This window comes from Periophthalmus magnuspinnatus, chromosome 17, assembly GCF_009829125.3.
Source record: "Periophthalmus magnuspinnatus isolate fPerMag1 chromosome 17, fPerMag1.2.pri, whole genome shotgun sequence".
Classification (NCBI taxonomy): Eukaryota; Metazoa; Chordata; class Actinopteri; order Gobiiformes; family Gobiidae; genus Periophthalmus; species Periophthalmus magnuspinnatus.
Window position 1 is genome coordinate 6,865,639 of NC_047142.1, and position 14,888 is coordinate 6,880,526.

The window sequence follows — 14,888 nt, forward strand, 5'->3', positions numbered from 1 at the left end:
ACTCAAAGTGCTTTACATCAAGGAACCACTCGCCTATTCACACACACATTCATACTCCAGAGGACACAGACACTAGGGACAAGGTGGGTTAAGTGTCTTGCCCAAGGACACAACAATAGCATTTATTTGTGAGAGCTGGAATCGCTCCGCCAACCTGTGGCTGGATTTGACCACTCTAACAATTATGTTTAGGTCAAGGAATCGAACTGCCAACCTTCAGATCAGTAGACAAAACACTCAACAAGCTGAGCTACTGTTGCCCCAGGTTACATGTTTAATGTACTGTTTTTACATATTGGATGGAAACTTGTACAAGCGATCCTTATTTGAATCATTTTAGAATAAAAAGTGATAGAATTTATTTTTAAACAATAAAACATTATAAATATTTTTTAGCCAAAATGTTACAACATGGAACTTTAACTATGGAAAACTTGACAAACTTCATTAGGATACACGTATATTGCTATGTCAAATGGAGTTTTAGGCCACAATGATTATCTGTCCCATTCATTCACTGGTCACCTATGAAGTTTTAACATTTAAGATTAGGAAATTCACTGGACAATTTTGGGACAATATATTTTTTATATGTCTTGGTTAGGACTGTAAAATGAAATGCGAAAATGCAGCTCTGTAGGGCAAATTTAGTTTGAATGTAAACTTCAAAACAAAACTGTAAAATGGTCTACTATAAAGATTGGAAGCATGCAACAGCGGGAAATTGGCTTATATCGGCAAAGAATTGCTGATATGTGTCTAGCTGACATCTTACTCCCTGATTCAGCAGCCAAATAAAAGCAAGACTTGGCGAGTAAATATCCACAAGACAAAATAAAGTGTATTCTGTGTCACAAATGCGCTGTCTGCAGATAAAGAAAGGATGGATTTTTGAAGAGGCGGGCGTTGTTTGTGAATAGACTCGAAATAGCTCATGGCCAGGTAGGATGAATGATGTAACAGGAACAAGAGGGAGAGCGAGAGCTCTTTGCTAAGTGAGTCTGGCAGTGCACGACATTGACAACTGCAGAGTTTATGAATGAATGAGGTCGGAGTCCGACAGGCACCAAGAGGCTCAGAGCAGACGCACAGTCAGTGGACCTGCCCCCACTGCTACTGGCATTTACAGAGGCGCTGACATATCTAAGGTGCCCCTTTGCCCCCCATTCACATCTGTAACATATCTTCACTTTCTTAAATGACCTTTTTGCACATTTTAGTATATTTTGATGATAAAAAGTAAAGAGTGAAACAGTTAGAATCATAACATTATAATTTTAAAATAAAATGTAATAATGTGTCACTTTTTTTCCAAAAACATATGTATGAATGAAAACTTTAAGTGTGTATATTTAAATGGAAAAAGTGACATGTATTTATTTAAACATTTTAGTCTTCAGAAGCTACTTTGTGCTCATCCCATGAAGGCCTTTTATGGAGGGGGTTGTGGTAGCCAAAACCGTAAAATAAGAAACTGGCTAAAAAGTAGCTGACTTTATAAGTAGTAAAAATACTACTAGAGGTAATAAGATAGCAATATGTGATTAATGCTATTCTCATCACTTGTAGATTATTCATTAATTAAATATGGCTCTTACTTTAGGCTTGGTTAAGGTTTCACTTTTAATGACATGGTTTGTTTGAATGAATGAACAGTCACACCACACGCTCATTTGTAACCCCGAGGTGTCTCATCACCAGCAGCATCAGCATCAGCAGCATGAGCAGCATCAGCAGCATCAGGTGATACTGGGTAGTGGGACAGAGGCAGGGGCGGTGACGCATCGTTTGGGGAGTGTACACGCCCGCGAGTATTCCCTCACGCCTACAGTAAGAGAGACAGACGGAGGGGCAGACAGGCAAAGAAAGGCAGAGAGACAGGGGCTTTTCCTGGTCCAACTCCTCCTTCGGGTGCCCACGCATGAATGAACACAAGATGACACATACTCACGGTGAAGAAATTAGGCATCCACACCTTAAAAGCCCACTGTCAAGGCACGGATCAATGTGAATTATAACGTAAGACAAGCATACAAGGTCAAATAGCCAATTGTACACGATGTCATAGTGTTTGAACAACTGCTACAGCCTATTATGTCAGATTAGCTATGAACACTAACAACAATTATGCTAAAATCAGTTTATCAGTTACAAACGGTTGATGTGATAGTAGACCAGCAGTTTAGATTCAAACGTTAGCAAAGAGGCTAATCTTCATCCAAAGGCGGGAAATAAAATACTACTAACGTGCGTTGGTTTAATTACTTTATCGAAGCCTGTTACTTGTTATACATATAAACATTTTACACCGCTGTGTCCGAGGGTTTAAGAGTTGGGTTTCCGCTCTGATTTAATGACAATTCAGCAGAAAACCTGAGCTACCCGGGCGCGTTTCCTTCTAGGCGAACAGCTGTCAACCCAGTGCTGCAGTCTCATGTGATAACCAGGACACATTTAACACATAAACATGCCGTCTTACCTCCTACACAGAGCAGGGACATCTCTGTTATCAGCGGTGCGAGCGTCCCCGGCTGTCCTCTACTGCTCCGTGATTTGTTTGCTCAGTCTGTCCGTCTTGGTTACGCGTAAAAACTCACAAAATCAGCCCGTTTTTAACGCAACCCAAAGTGTTCCATGTCCAGAGCTGGTTTCCGCCTGTGTGTTGTTTCGTTGTGGGACTGTTGCTCTTTTGGCAGGATGAGACACTAGACTGAAACTCTCGCCCCCCTCCACTCTCCCTCCTCTGCATTGCCTCAACTCGCTCTGCGCTCCGCCGCTGCTCCAACTGCGCCGCGCACAGCCATCTTGTTTGAGCAGCAGCAGCAGCAGCAGCACCAGCACCCCGAGCCGAGGACAGCTCCCCGGTGCCCCGCCGCCCTGACGTCACTGAGGAGCAGGGGGAGGGATAGGCTCGTTATGTTGAGCTCAGTGATGCTCTGATCTCAATGAAGAATGGATGAGGAATTTAATTCACTGTTCTCTTGTGCGCTGAAAAGAGAAACTAGTTTATTTAAAAGGGGCTGTGTTTATGTTACTATAAAAGGGTTCTAAAATACTTTGTGAAAAGTAATAAATAATAAAGAGGTTAAGTTTTTTGTATTTTTCCAAACTATCGTAACATACGACTTCATCCTAATCCTGTTGCTCTCGTCCGACTTTCAAATCAGTGACACGTTTTATATTGTTGCACTTGACTAAGCAAAGTTGTAACACCAGGAATCAAACACTAGGGGGCAGAAAATGCTTGTCACCTTGCTTACACGCCTGTAATCCAGCAGCAGACGAAGTGTGTTGTTTACGCCTACGTGAGGTTCAAGATGGCTGCTGGAGACAACAGTGGCAGGCCGCCCTGTCTTAATTTCTCGGGCCCAGGTCCTTTGGGAAACAGCCAGCCGAGCAACAGCGTTTTCTCTATGCCCGCTTCCAATGGCGGAGCTGTGGGTGCGGCTGGCGGAGCTCAGGGTGCAGCGAGGCGGCCCAACCCGCAGTTGGGGCCTGGAGGAGCGGACAGCAGCGGTGTTTCGAGCGGAGCCCCGCCGCCTGCGCACAACTCCCTGCAGCAGTCCTCTGCGGCAGGAGCTGCAGCAGCGGGAGCCATGGCTGCCCCGGCGTCTAACATGACATCCAGCGCTGCTTCCAACGCTACTCCGACCACCGCACCGACAGCCACGATGGCCGCCGCTTCCGTGTTGGTTTACCGAGAGCCTGTGTACAATTGGCAAGCGACAAAAAGCACAGTCAAAGAGAGGTTTGCGTTTCTCTTCAACAACGAAGTGCTCAGTGACGTGCACTTTTTAGTGGGCAAAGGCATGGGGGTCCAGAGGATACCTGCGCACAGGTGAGTAGTACACAAAAATACAGACACGAATATTCGTGAACATAATAACGTGTTGTGTTGTCATGCGTGTCAGGTTTGTGTTGGCTGTGGGGAGTGCCGTGTTTGACGCGATGTTTAACGGCGGTATGGCCACCACCTCCACGGAGATCGAACTGCCAGACGTGGAGCCAGCTGCCTTCTTGGCCCTCCTCAAGTAAGACCACCTGTCTGACAGAGTGTGAATGAAACTGGTGGGCGTGGTTTTAATGCTTCAAGTAGGAAACATTTTTTGAGGAATTTGTAGTCTTATAATAATTGTCGTATAGCTCAGTGCATGCATATTTGTGGGTGAGTAATGAAACAACATGTCTTTTTCAGGTTCTTGTACTCAGACGAAGTGCAGATTGGACCTGAAACCGTAATGACCACACTATACACAGCTAAGAAGTATGCAGTGCCAGCCCTGGAGGCTCACTGTGTGGAGTTTCTCAAGAAGAACCTGAGAGCAGACAATGCTTTCATGCTACTAACACAGGTCAGAACCACAACAGAGTTGAACATTTCTTGAGTAACTCCAATGCAGATGTAGACTTAATATGGACTTAATATGGATATTGTTGTTTCAGGCACGATTGTTTGATGAACCTCAACTTGCCAGTCTCTGTCTCGAAAACATAGATAAAAACACAGGAGATGCTCTTGCTGCAGAAGGCTTCACAGACATTGACCTAGGTAGTGCAGAGAAGTTTTTAAGTACATTTCTTTCATCTGTATGAGCTTCGTCTAAACCTCTTTACTGTAGATACACTGGTGGCGGTGCTGGAGAGGGACACTCTGGGTGTGCGGGAGGTTCGCTTGTTCAGTGCTGCAGTGCGCTGGGCAGAGGCTGAAGCCCACCGACAGCAGCTGCAACCCACCCCAGAAAACAAACGCAAGGTTCTGGGCAAGGCTTTGTCACTAATCAGATTTCCTCTCATGACCATAGAAGAGTTTGCTGCAGGTAAACGATCATCTGTCTTTCTTTACATGTCAAAATAATTAGTTTGAGTTATATATATACTTTTTGTTTTAATGAAGGTCCCGCCCAGTCCAGTATTCTGACTGACAGAGAAGTTGTGAGCCTTTTCCTTCACTTCACTGTCAACCCAAAGCCACGGGTAGACTTCATTGACCGTCCTCGCTGCTGCCTCCGCGGGAAGGAGTGCAGCATTACACGTTTTGCACAGGTGGAAAGTCGTTGGGGATACAGTGGGACCAGTGACCGTATACGGTGAGAGCATCTAGTAATGCACATTTACAGCAGCATTGTTATTTTTCTGTATTTACATTTTATACATATTATTATGTTGCCAGGTTTTCTGTAAATCGAAGAATATTTGTGGTTGGGTTTGGTCTTTATGGATCAATACATGGGCCAACAGACTATCAAGTTAACATTCAGGTTTGTTTATTCTTGTAGTTGTCGTTAATAGTACAAACCAAAGCCACAGGCACATTATGCCCCTATGCCCCATTATTATTGCCCCTCTTAGTTTTTTGTGCTTGATTCCATCAGATAATACACACGGACAGTAACACGGTGCTGGGACAGAATGATACAGGGTTCAGCTGTGATGGCTCTGCCAACACCTTTAGGGTCATGTTTAAAGAACCAGTGGAGATACTGCCTAATGTCAACTACACTGCCTGTGCTACACTAAAGGTTCGTAGTAATCATTTACAGCTCTTGCAATATCCCTGTTTAACTTCACAAAAATTGGAATTGGATATTACACTACTATTCTGTTGCAGGGTCCAGACTCGCATTATGGCACTAAGGGGATGCGTAAAGTTACCCATGAGTCATCAACTACTGGCACAAAGACCTGTTTCACCTTCTGCTACGCGGCAGGGAACAACAACGGCACTTCGGTAGAGGACGGACAAATCCCAGAGGTCATCTTTTACACATAGTCAACCCCAATGTGCTCACGATCTTCCATCAAGCCTGACATGTTAACACCAGCACGGGGGTCACGCTGACGCTGGCGTCCTGGGAGCTAATCTGTCACACACCATCCTCCATCTAATGAACTGCTGTTGGCTTTACGTAAAGAGTCAGTACATGGGCATAACCTGTCACTTGAGATACTGTTATGTTTCCTTTGCAGTCATTTCCTTTAAACCTTTGTGTCATAAACACTGTACCAGACTCCACAAAGGATGCAGGAAGTTATGGAAGAACCTCAATTAACCACAGCATCTCACTGCTGTCAATATACATCAAATAACTGCTAATTGTTTGCTAATTCTTATAATTATCTCTTCTTCAGAAATTCACAGCATTAGTAAAACTGACTTGCCAAGAAAAGTGTCCGCGTCAACATTTTATGCAAACCTGCATTTAACAGCACTTGATTACACTCAAACTGTAACTTGCGACAACTCAGACCTCATAGGCTTTTGGGCATAGTGGCAAAGCTGTATTATATTTAACTCAATATAAATAGGATACATCAAGTTCAATATGTTATATCTTGTGACCTTGCTTGGTAGTTGCCTAAACTCAAGATAAATGCACTTCTTGGCCTTGCATATGTTATTTCATTATTTCTCTGGACGCACACTGTTTCTTTGCTTTGCTCTTAAAGTGTGGGTTTAAGAGGACATTCCCTCTTGCTTTGAAAAGGGTTGTATATTATGTCATTTAATAACATGTATCTTCAAATTACTATTGATTAAAGAGTGGAGAAAATGTGTTCTGTTCTCATCTATGTAACTCTAGCTACCTCAGCACATATCTATATTCAAAGTCAATTTGGTTTGATGTGTTTATTTGTTACATACACAAAACAAAAGTGCAGTTCAGTTGTAATAATGTGTACTCCAGATTGTGATTGAATGTTTTTTGTACATGACATTTTATTAATGAGAAATATTGCAGCTATGTCACAGTGCACTTTACAGGCCCAATCTGGCCAATGATTCAGAGAGAATGAATTAGGAAAGCGATAATACAATGTTCTACTCCAATCCTGCAAAACCCTGGCCCTAGGCACTTAGTGTACTGTAGCCATGAAATTAACCATCTAACAATTCTATATCTGTTTCTAACAAGTCAAAAGAATGTGTGCGATGTATTCTTAGGCTTGTGCAAAAAAGTGCCCATGGGATAGGGTTTACAGATAGATTTGGCATTTTATCTGGGAACAGTGATTACAATTTGTCCAAGTAATTGTCAAGAGCAGGAATACCCTCTTTGAGACCTTTACGCTTCCTGATTTCATTGACAACCTGTGAGGGTCTGGTTGCAGGATCGTTGGGGTCTCCCTGGAGGATCTGCCAGTGGTCAAACACACACTGAGGGAAGGCCTGTCCACCAGTGTTACTGCGCAGGTCTGCAGTGAAGCCTACAGAAAACAGATGCAATAGTTTTTAAATGAAAGATTTTTTTTAAAAATTTAAACCAGTCATCAGCTGTATCTTACCAAAGGATTCATTGACGGGCAGGTAAGCTTTAACCACAAACATGGGGGTGCCCATCACTTGGGATTCTTCAAATACATGGCCTCGTTTCCTGTTCAACACACCATAAATGCCGCCAACCACTTGCTCTGGACACTACAACAGGAAGTAATAAAAAGTGTTAGATCTGCTCAACAACATGTAGAAATAAACATGTATAACTCACCTGTATCTCCACCAGGTAAACAGGCTCCATGATTCTGGGTTGTGCAGTGAGCTGACAGGCATACAAAACCCTGCGAGCAGTGGGAATGATCTGTCCACCTCCACGATGGATAGCATCTGCATGTAGTGTCACATCATGAATGTCAAAACGAATGGCTCGCATATTCTCCTCACACAGAGCTCCCTTTAGACAGAGGAAAAAGATTACAGCATAATAATGAAGTGGTTCATTGCTGTTGTTATGTGCCAGTAACAGCTACCTCTTTTGTCGCCCACTGAAAACCAGCTACCACACTGTCCTTAATTTCATTGAGGTACTGAACACCCTTTGTCACGTCTATGAGCAGGTTGGGCCCGCTTCCATCTGGACCAAAGCACCAGATCTTTCTGGCTTCTGTCACATCCCACTCGTACTTGTCGGCAAGGTAACGCGCGCGGGTCTTGAGCTCCTGGCGGGCTGAGACGTCACCTTTCTCAATGTCCTCAGCCAAGCCGTCTGGGAAGGGGCGAGCTTTCATGAAGAGTCGGTTGTGCTTGTTTGGGGACTTTGATAAGCACAGTTGATCCGATTCTTCACTTACAGTTTCTCTATAAGATACAACTGGATCTGATTTCTGTGAAGGACAAAAAAGGGGAAAAAATATAATTATTTTATATCTACAATTCTACATTCCATGACAACAATGCCAATTATTGATATACTGTAGTTATTTTATTATCATTAGCATTGCCCTATATGTTTGACAGAATAATGCACCTTCAGTGGAATGCAGGCATGATCCTCCTCCAGGTCCTTCAGGCAAATCTCCAGGTGCAGCTCTCCTGCTCCAGCGATGATGTGCTCCCCAGATTCTTCAATAATACACTGCACCATTGGGTCAGACTTGGCCAGGCGCTTCAGCCCCTCCACCAGTTTAGGCAGATCCGCTGGGTTTTTGGCCTCTACTGCCACTCTGACCACAGGACTTACACTGAACTTCATAACTCGCATGTTGTGGGCCTGCAGATCAAAGAAATGCAAAAGTTTAGGTTTTTTTCTGTAAAATAAAAAAACACAGACAATTTTCATGAAAAAAACCCCAAATAATATTGTCGCCTGACCTGTTCGTATGTGGTTATTGTCCCAGTCTTAACCAGGAACTGGTCTACTCCCACAAGACCTACAATGTTACCACATGGGACATCCTCAATTGGCTCTACATAGCGACCCATCATGAGAATTGTCCTGCATTGAAGATATAATTTGTTAATATTGTTTACCTATGTTTACCTAAAGTAATGTGTCTTATTTTACATCCCAGACTTGCCTCTGAATTGGTTTAAGATAAAGGTCCTCCTTCTTGCCTGGGCTGAAGTTGGGCCCCATGATGCGCACCTTTTGGCCTGTGGACACAATGCCAGAAAACACTCGGCCAAAGGCGTAAAAGCGCCCCTTGTCACTGGTGGGAACCATTTTGGAAATGTACATCATCAGAGGAGCCTTGGGATCACAGTTTTTGATACCTAAAGATGGAAAGAGCCTTAAATGACAAAAGAGCAGTTATGCATATAATCAAATGAGCTTTGTGTTGTCCTGACCCATGGCAGCCTCATCATCCCCTGGGCCTTCATAGAGCAGTTCACAACGGTACTTCTGAGCCGTCACTGGAGAGGGCAAGTGAATAGTGATCATCTGTAGGAGAGCTTCACCTGCTGGAAGCCAGCGCCGCATTACAGCTTTTAGTAGAGGCTTCCCTTCTTTCTCCTTGTCCTCAGCATCAAGTTTGACATCTAACTTATCAATTAGTTTGGCTGTTTCCTCTTTTTTGAAATTCATGATGGCATCAAATACCTAAAGCAAAAGGGGGATGTCTTACTTGTTAAAACCATCTCTGTTACACACAAAAAACAATGTATGCCAGATAGGCTCACCTTAAAAATAGGGTCAAGCACCAGTTGGCAGAAGGTACGTGGATATTTCTGTCCATTAGGACCTGTGGCAGTTTTGCTAAATTTTCCAGTACTTGGATCAAAGTATCTTGAAAGGAACATAGTGTATTTACTTGTGTGCTATTATAAAGAGAATTCAGTCCTGTAACACATGCTTACTTGTCTCCCCACAGTTTCTTCATCATGTCCTCCACCTTCTTGCACCTGTCTGCAGGGCTCATTTTAGAAGCACCTTTAGAAGCAAATTTTGCCACATACATCTCAGCAAACTGCTTCAGGGTGAAGGCCCAGCCGTGCAGTCCAGAGCCAAAACCAACTGTTCCAATAACTGGGTCAATCTAAGAAGATTTATAATAATAATAATAATAATAATAATAATAATAATAATAATAATAATAATAATAATAATAATAGTCTTATGACACCAACCATGATGCTTCCCATGGGTCCTCCCTCATCCTCTCCATAGGTAGAGATAATGACGTTTACATTCTCTACAATTCTCTGAAATGTTGAATAGAGTTCATCTGGCTCAAGCTGGAGCTCTAACAAGGCCCGGTCCATCTTGTTCATCATCAGAACTGGTTTGATGCGCTCAGCTATGGCCTGGCGCAGGACCGTTTCTGTCTGCACACACACGCCTGGGACAGGGGCAGGATATGTGGTTTATATGTTTTAGGACAGACATCTTTCAGTATTTCAAGACCTACCTGAGACACAGTCCACCACCACCAAGGCTCCATCAGTGACTCTGAGAGCTGCTGTCACCTCAGAGGAGAAGTCCACATGGCCCGGGGAATCAATCAGGTTAATTAAGAAGCCATTTCCATCTTTACTCTGTTTGATAAATGCCATGTCATTGTCCCCAAGTTCATAGTACATAGAAATAGCCCTGGGAAGCGAATCATGTGAAAAGGAGACACATGGAAAATTAATTTTAAAAGTTAAAGCTCACTTTTATTGTTCAACAGTGCAGGCATTAGGGTCTATGTAAAAGCCCTTTATAGAGGCTTACGTGGACTTGATGGTGATGCAGCGCTCTTGCTCGTCTTTTCTAGTGTCTGTGAAGCGCGTCTCTCCAGCTCGGGCCGAGGCAATGATTCCAGCCTTCGACACCAGAGAGTCGGTGAGAGTGGATTTGCCATGATCCACGTGAGCAATCACAGACATGTTCCTGATGTTGGACTTTTTGTCCATGATCGCTCGGATCTGGTCCACGGTGAAGTTCACCTGATGGGAGGGGCATGAGTTAAATGAGGTAAAGTATTCATTCTTTCAACAGACTTCTGTTTCATGACATGCGTGTGTTGTTTATGCACTCTAGTGGCTCCCTAGCTCTGTACCAAGTGCAGTTATAAAAAGAAAGGCATGTTGGAAATTGAATCCCGCAGCTTGGCAGTGCTATGCACTCCCTGTATAAGGAGTTTGACTTCCCAATAGGCAATGGATCACAAAATGAGTGAGTCACCACCGCTCACTCAATGCAGGAGAATGGCCTGACATTGCAAACTTACAGCTTCAAGTTAATTACAAAACACAAAAGGCGCACGAGTAATCTCTTTCAAACAGGTTCTGACTTTTTATTTTAAAACGTTTATCCAAGAAACGCTCCTGATCTAACCCACGTGGGAGGGAAATTTACCTAACAGTGAAACAGAATAAGAAATAAATACATAGCTGATAACCTGCAATAATGTTTCCAAGCGCATTTAGGTATTTCTTTTTTACTATAGGGACCATCTATCGGGTGGATAGATGACCGCAGCATGGTGCAGGCTACAGGCCTACATGTCCCTACTTAGCCTCAAGCAGGTGCACATGGTGGACAGATTTGTAAGGAAAAACTGATTAGAAAAACTGACTAGTTGAGATAACATTTAGGCCTATATGGGCGTGTCATTTTCATATCCCCCTCAATTCTGCGTTTTTAGGGTACGGTCTGCATCTCTGGGAGACTGCGACACACTTTCCATCACAGGCCTATCAGCTGATCATCAAGACCTGCTATTCACGGTCAATGAATGTTTTATTCTGCGCTTCAGAAGAGGCTAGGGCTATAATGAGATAACAGTGTCCCGCTGTTCATTCATGTGCGCGCTCTACATGGCTGTACTACTGAAGGTTGTGCAAGGTAAGGATGACAAATAAAATATATGTAACCTTTGACTAGCCTAAGCATGACCAGGACGTTCACTCACCATTTTGGCCGCTGTCGGTTGGTCTTCACGTGTTAGGGTTTACTGCGGTGAGCACTGCCTCTGAGGACAGCCGGTCCCGGTGGTGACAGGGCAGAAGAGACCGAGCTGTTTCTGCAGCGGCCGTGTATGCTCCTGGTGGGTGCAGTACAAAATACCACCAGCTAGAGGCGCTGCTCCTCGTCCCATATCATTTTACAGCATGAATGTCCAGTGGCTGTGAGTGCACCATGGAGTACACAGGTGTGTGCCAAAACTGTGCGGTGTGTCAGTCATGACACCACACAGTCTCGCACATATATAGACTACTGAAGCCAATATAATCTAAGTCTAGAACAATATACTTTTATACAAACGCCATAGCGTAAACTACAACATACATAGCACCGCAGTGCTTTAATAATAATTTAATTAATACTGTTGGATAAAGAGTTCTCTTGCCCCCCATCTGAGAGTGTGACATCACACACAAGCACTCGGGTGCTGTAACAGTTCATGACCAGAAGAGGGTAGAATGGGACCACAAGATCCATGTGTTTCTTATGAATGTGGGCTGAGCAGGACAGTTGTAGTAGTTGTAGTACAACAGCAGTCTCAATAAAAGTGTACTGACAAAACCATGTTCACATGTGCACTATGGCACGAAAACAGGAATATAATTGGGCCTTTGGAGAGAAGCCACGGTCCGGGCAAGGCTGCTTTTTCTAACAAGACAAGGCTTTAGTGAAATCAGAGGATATTGTTTTTCCTACAGTATGATTAATAAATAATTATTCCACAATGGAAGTTAGTTTATCTACTACTATATTCTATCTCCAGCTGCCACTCTGCATAAATATTGATGTAATCTGGGTATAAAAGACAGATAATGAGAAATCAGAAGGACAAAGTGCAAAATACTGCTCCTCATTTATTTATTAGATGAATTGTATTTTGATTATATGGGGAGACATTATTTTGCTTTGATGATCACTGCATTATTGCGTCCCTCTCCACACCATTATAGCACCAATAGTATTGAGGTTGGAGCTTGTCCTCTTTTTTTGCTTTCATGGAAAAACTCTTCATGTACGTCTGTACTTCATGTAAGTGACACAGAATAACAAATGTACTTTATTTGAAACCCATTTCCCAATGTTTCAAGATGGAAGGAGAACACACTCTGCAGTATTAATGAGCAGGGCTACACTGATCTGATTTCAAAGATCTAATGAGCAAAGAGGTTAGTGTAGGACAGCCTCAGAAGCAGAGGTGGGTAGAGCTGCCAAAAGTTGTACTCAAGTAAGATTATAAAATAAAATTTAAAGAAGAAGAAGGTCCACAAAGTAATTACTCAAGTAAGAGTAAAACAGTATTTGTGAAAACTACTATTAAGCAATTTAAACTGTTGGGACATAACATCTGATTTATAATTTGAACTTAATGTAGGCCTAATTGAAAGGACAAAACACTGAATATGGCACAATACTAAGGATAGACACATAAATGAGATAAATCATATCTGAAGGAGGAGTGCAAGGAACACAAATGTTTCATAATTTCATAATGTTGACATAAAGCTTTTGTCACTTGTCGACTTACAATGGGAAGAGTAACTAAAACATTTACTCAAGTAAGAGTACTGTTTCTCCACTAAAATTATTAGTCTGGTAGGAGTAAACGCATGCTGTTAGAAAAGCACTCTGAAAAGTAAATACAAAAACAAGTTACTCAAGTAAATGTAACTGAGTACATGTAACTGAGTACTACCCACCTCTACTCAGAAGAAACCTATTGATAATGATCTCATGTTTTCCATGCTTGTGAAGCTGTAAAATTTCCCAGGTGGCTATTACATCTATCACTGAACTTGCTGTGTTTCGTGACTACTGAACCAGTAAGTATAAATAGAGAGCCTGCTGGTGCGTTCTCCAAAGCTTTTGAGTCAATATGAAAAGACATCAGCTAAATGGTTCCACACATTGCTCTATAAGGGTACAAACACTAGAGCCATTTCGAGGAGCCATGTAGTCAGGCTATTCTTACATCACAAACGCATGAATTGCTTTTGTTACATCCAAAGTTGAAAAGTCTCATTTTTATGACATCAGGTAGGAGTCTGGGGGAAATTAATGTGTAGAGTTCTGAGTTACGCCCTCTTCCTGGTATGAGATGTGCTTGTCCTGTAGAGATAATAGCTGCCTGTACTTTGGCACAGTAATCTTAGGAGGGAACAAAGATAGCAGATATAAAGATAGCAGAGTTCGGCTGTCAGGCAATTAAACCATTACAGGCTTACGATTGTACAAATTTGCTCACGAGTCAACAAATATCTCAATTATCACTACTTATCAGGCTGTTTTGATATTATGTAAGGATTATTATTTCTATAGCATACATACATTTGGCAAATTTGATGGGGTTATAACAGTTAAAATAATATATTTTAACTGTTATAAAAATCAAAAGAGTGAGCCTGGGTTTTCCTAGAGAGTGAGTGTAAGGTAGAAAGACATGTTCGCTTTCAATGAAGAGAAAATTGCCTGTGATGAATCTTGAGGTGTAACAGTGCTTTGAAGTGGAGGCTGTGACTGCTGCTTCGTGCTGCAGATGGTAGATGAGGATTTATTTTTTTAAAGAAAACTGGACGGAATGAAACATGGCCTTCCCTGCTGAGATAGTTGCAAGATATAAGAATATGTGATAAATAACTGAATGAACTTTACACATTATTTTCTTTCAAACTTAAAATATGTAAAATATGGCTGTGCTGTTATGAAATTCACTGATTTATGATGGCAAACATGATGCAAATAGCTGCAAATATTTATGACTATGATAACGCAGCAAGTTCAAACCACACGTTTTTGTTTGTGACACATTTCAATTAGCAGAATTTTGGTAAATATTAATAAAAATTACAATGAAGTTTGGTTAGTTAGTTTTATATCTTGGTTAAGTAATGTGACATTTTATTTTAAAAGCTGTTTATAACCCACTAGGTCTGTCACAAGAAATACTATATCGGCTTAGCATTCAATTTATTCTGCATTCTTCTCTTTTAATGTTAATTTTATGATAATTATTTGTGATTATTTACGTTTTGATTTGTTTTATTGTGATTTTAATGTCTTTGTTATTCTGTAAAGCACTTTGAATTAATTTGTGTATGAATTGTGCTATACAAATAAACTTACCTTGCCAATATATGAACGCTCGAACAGTATATTTTGGGGCTCAGTATTTATTGTGTGTACATTTGTGCTATTTTTGTTGTAATACAATTTAATTTGACCTGT

At 42.0% G+C, this 14,888-nt stretch overlaps 3 protein-coding genes across 3 annotated transcripts in view; 1 reads left to right on the forward strand and 2 right to left on the reverse strand.

Annotated features, from left to right (window-relative positions):
* LOC117384914 (protein unc-13 homolog A-like) overlaps nt 1-2,778 on the reverse strand; it is a 29,292-nt gene extending 26,514 nt beyond the window's left edge. The window contains exon 1 of the mRNA XM_033982086.2: nt 2,480-2,778. Within this exon, the coding sequence (XP_033837977.1) occupies nt 2,480-2,501 (22 nt within the window). The 5' untranslated portion in view covers nt 2,502-2,778. The remainder of the gene's footprint in view (nt 1-2,479) is intronic.
* A 511-nt stretch (nt 2,779-3,289) lies between these two features.
* On the forward strand, nt 3,290-6,555 carry LOC117384926 (BTB/POZ domain-containing protein 2). The gene is made up of 9 exons (XM_033982106.2): nt 3,290-3,838; nt 3,912-4,031; nt 4,196-4,352; nt 4,444-4,549; nt 4,620-4,817; nt 4,895-5,087; nt 5,171-5,258; nt 5,373-5,519; nt 5,609-6,555. The coding sequence occupies exons 1-9, from the start codon at nt 3,318-3,320 to the stop codon at nt 5,768-5,770; spliced, it is 1,692 nt and encodes a 563-aa protein (XP_033837997.1). The 5' UTR covers nt 3,290-3,317; the 3' UTR covers nt 5,771-6,555.
* A 58-nt stretch (nt 6,556-6,613) lies between these two features.
* Nucleotides 6,614-11,771, reverse strand: LOC117384917 (elongation factor 2). Its single transcript, XM_033982090.2, has 14 exons — nt 11,614-11,771; nt 10,431-10,645; nt 10,126-10,307; nt 9,845-10,056; nt 9,575-9,753; nt 9,398-9,503; nt 9,065-9,317; nt 8,794-8,989; nt 8,588-8,711; nt 8,244-8,486; nt 7,747-8,100; nt 7,488-7,670; nt 7,285-7,417; nt 6,614-7,206 (listed from the first exon to the last, which is right to left on the reverse strand). Exons 1-14 carry the CDS (start codon nt 11,614-11,616, stop codon nt 7,013-7,015), a joined length of 2,577 nt encoding a protein of 858 aa, XP_033837981.1. The 5' UTR covers nt 11,617-11,771; the 3' UTR covers nt 6,614-7,012.
* Nucleotides 11,772-14,888: the final 3,117 nt, after the last annotated feature.

What these genes read in the sequence shown, in the direction of transcription:
- LOC117384926 (XM_033982106.2), top strand. Translation starts at nt 3,318, where the DNA reads ATGGCTGCTGGAGACAACAGTGGCAGGCCGCCCTGTCTTAATTTCTCG. An exon ending in GCCTTCTTGGCCCTCCTCAA is followed by an intron (nt 4,032 to 4,195) that starts GTAAGACCACCT and finishes TGTCTTTTTCAG; the next exon opens with GTTCTTGTACTCAGACGAAG. An exon ending in GGGACCAGTGACCGTATACG is followed by an intron (nt 5,088 to 5,170) that starts GTGAGAGCATCT and finishes TTATGTTGCCAG; the next exon opens with GTTTTCTGTAAATCGAAGAA.
- LOC117384917 (XM_033982090.2), bottom strand. An exon ending in TGCTTGACCCTATTTTTAAG is followed by an intron (nt 9,318 to 9,397) that starts GTGAGCCTATCT and finishes CTTTTGCTTTAG; the next exon opens with GTATTTGATGCCATCATGAA. An exon ending in GGATGATGAGGCTGCCATGG is followed by an intron (nt 8,990 to 9,064) that starts GTCAGGACAACA and finishes TTCCATCTTTAG; the next exon opens with GTATCAAAAACTGTGATCCC.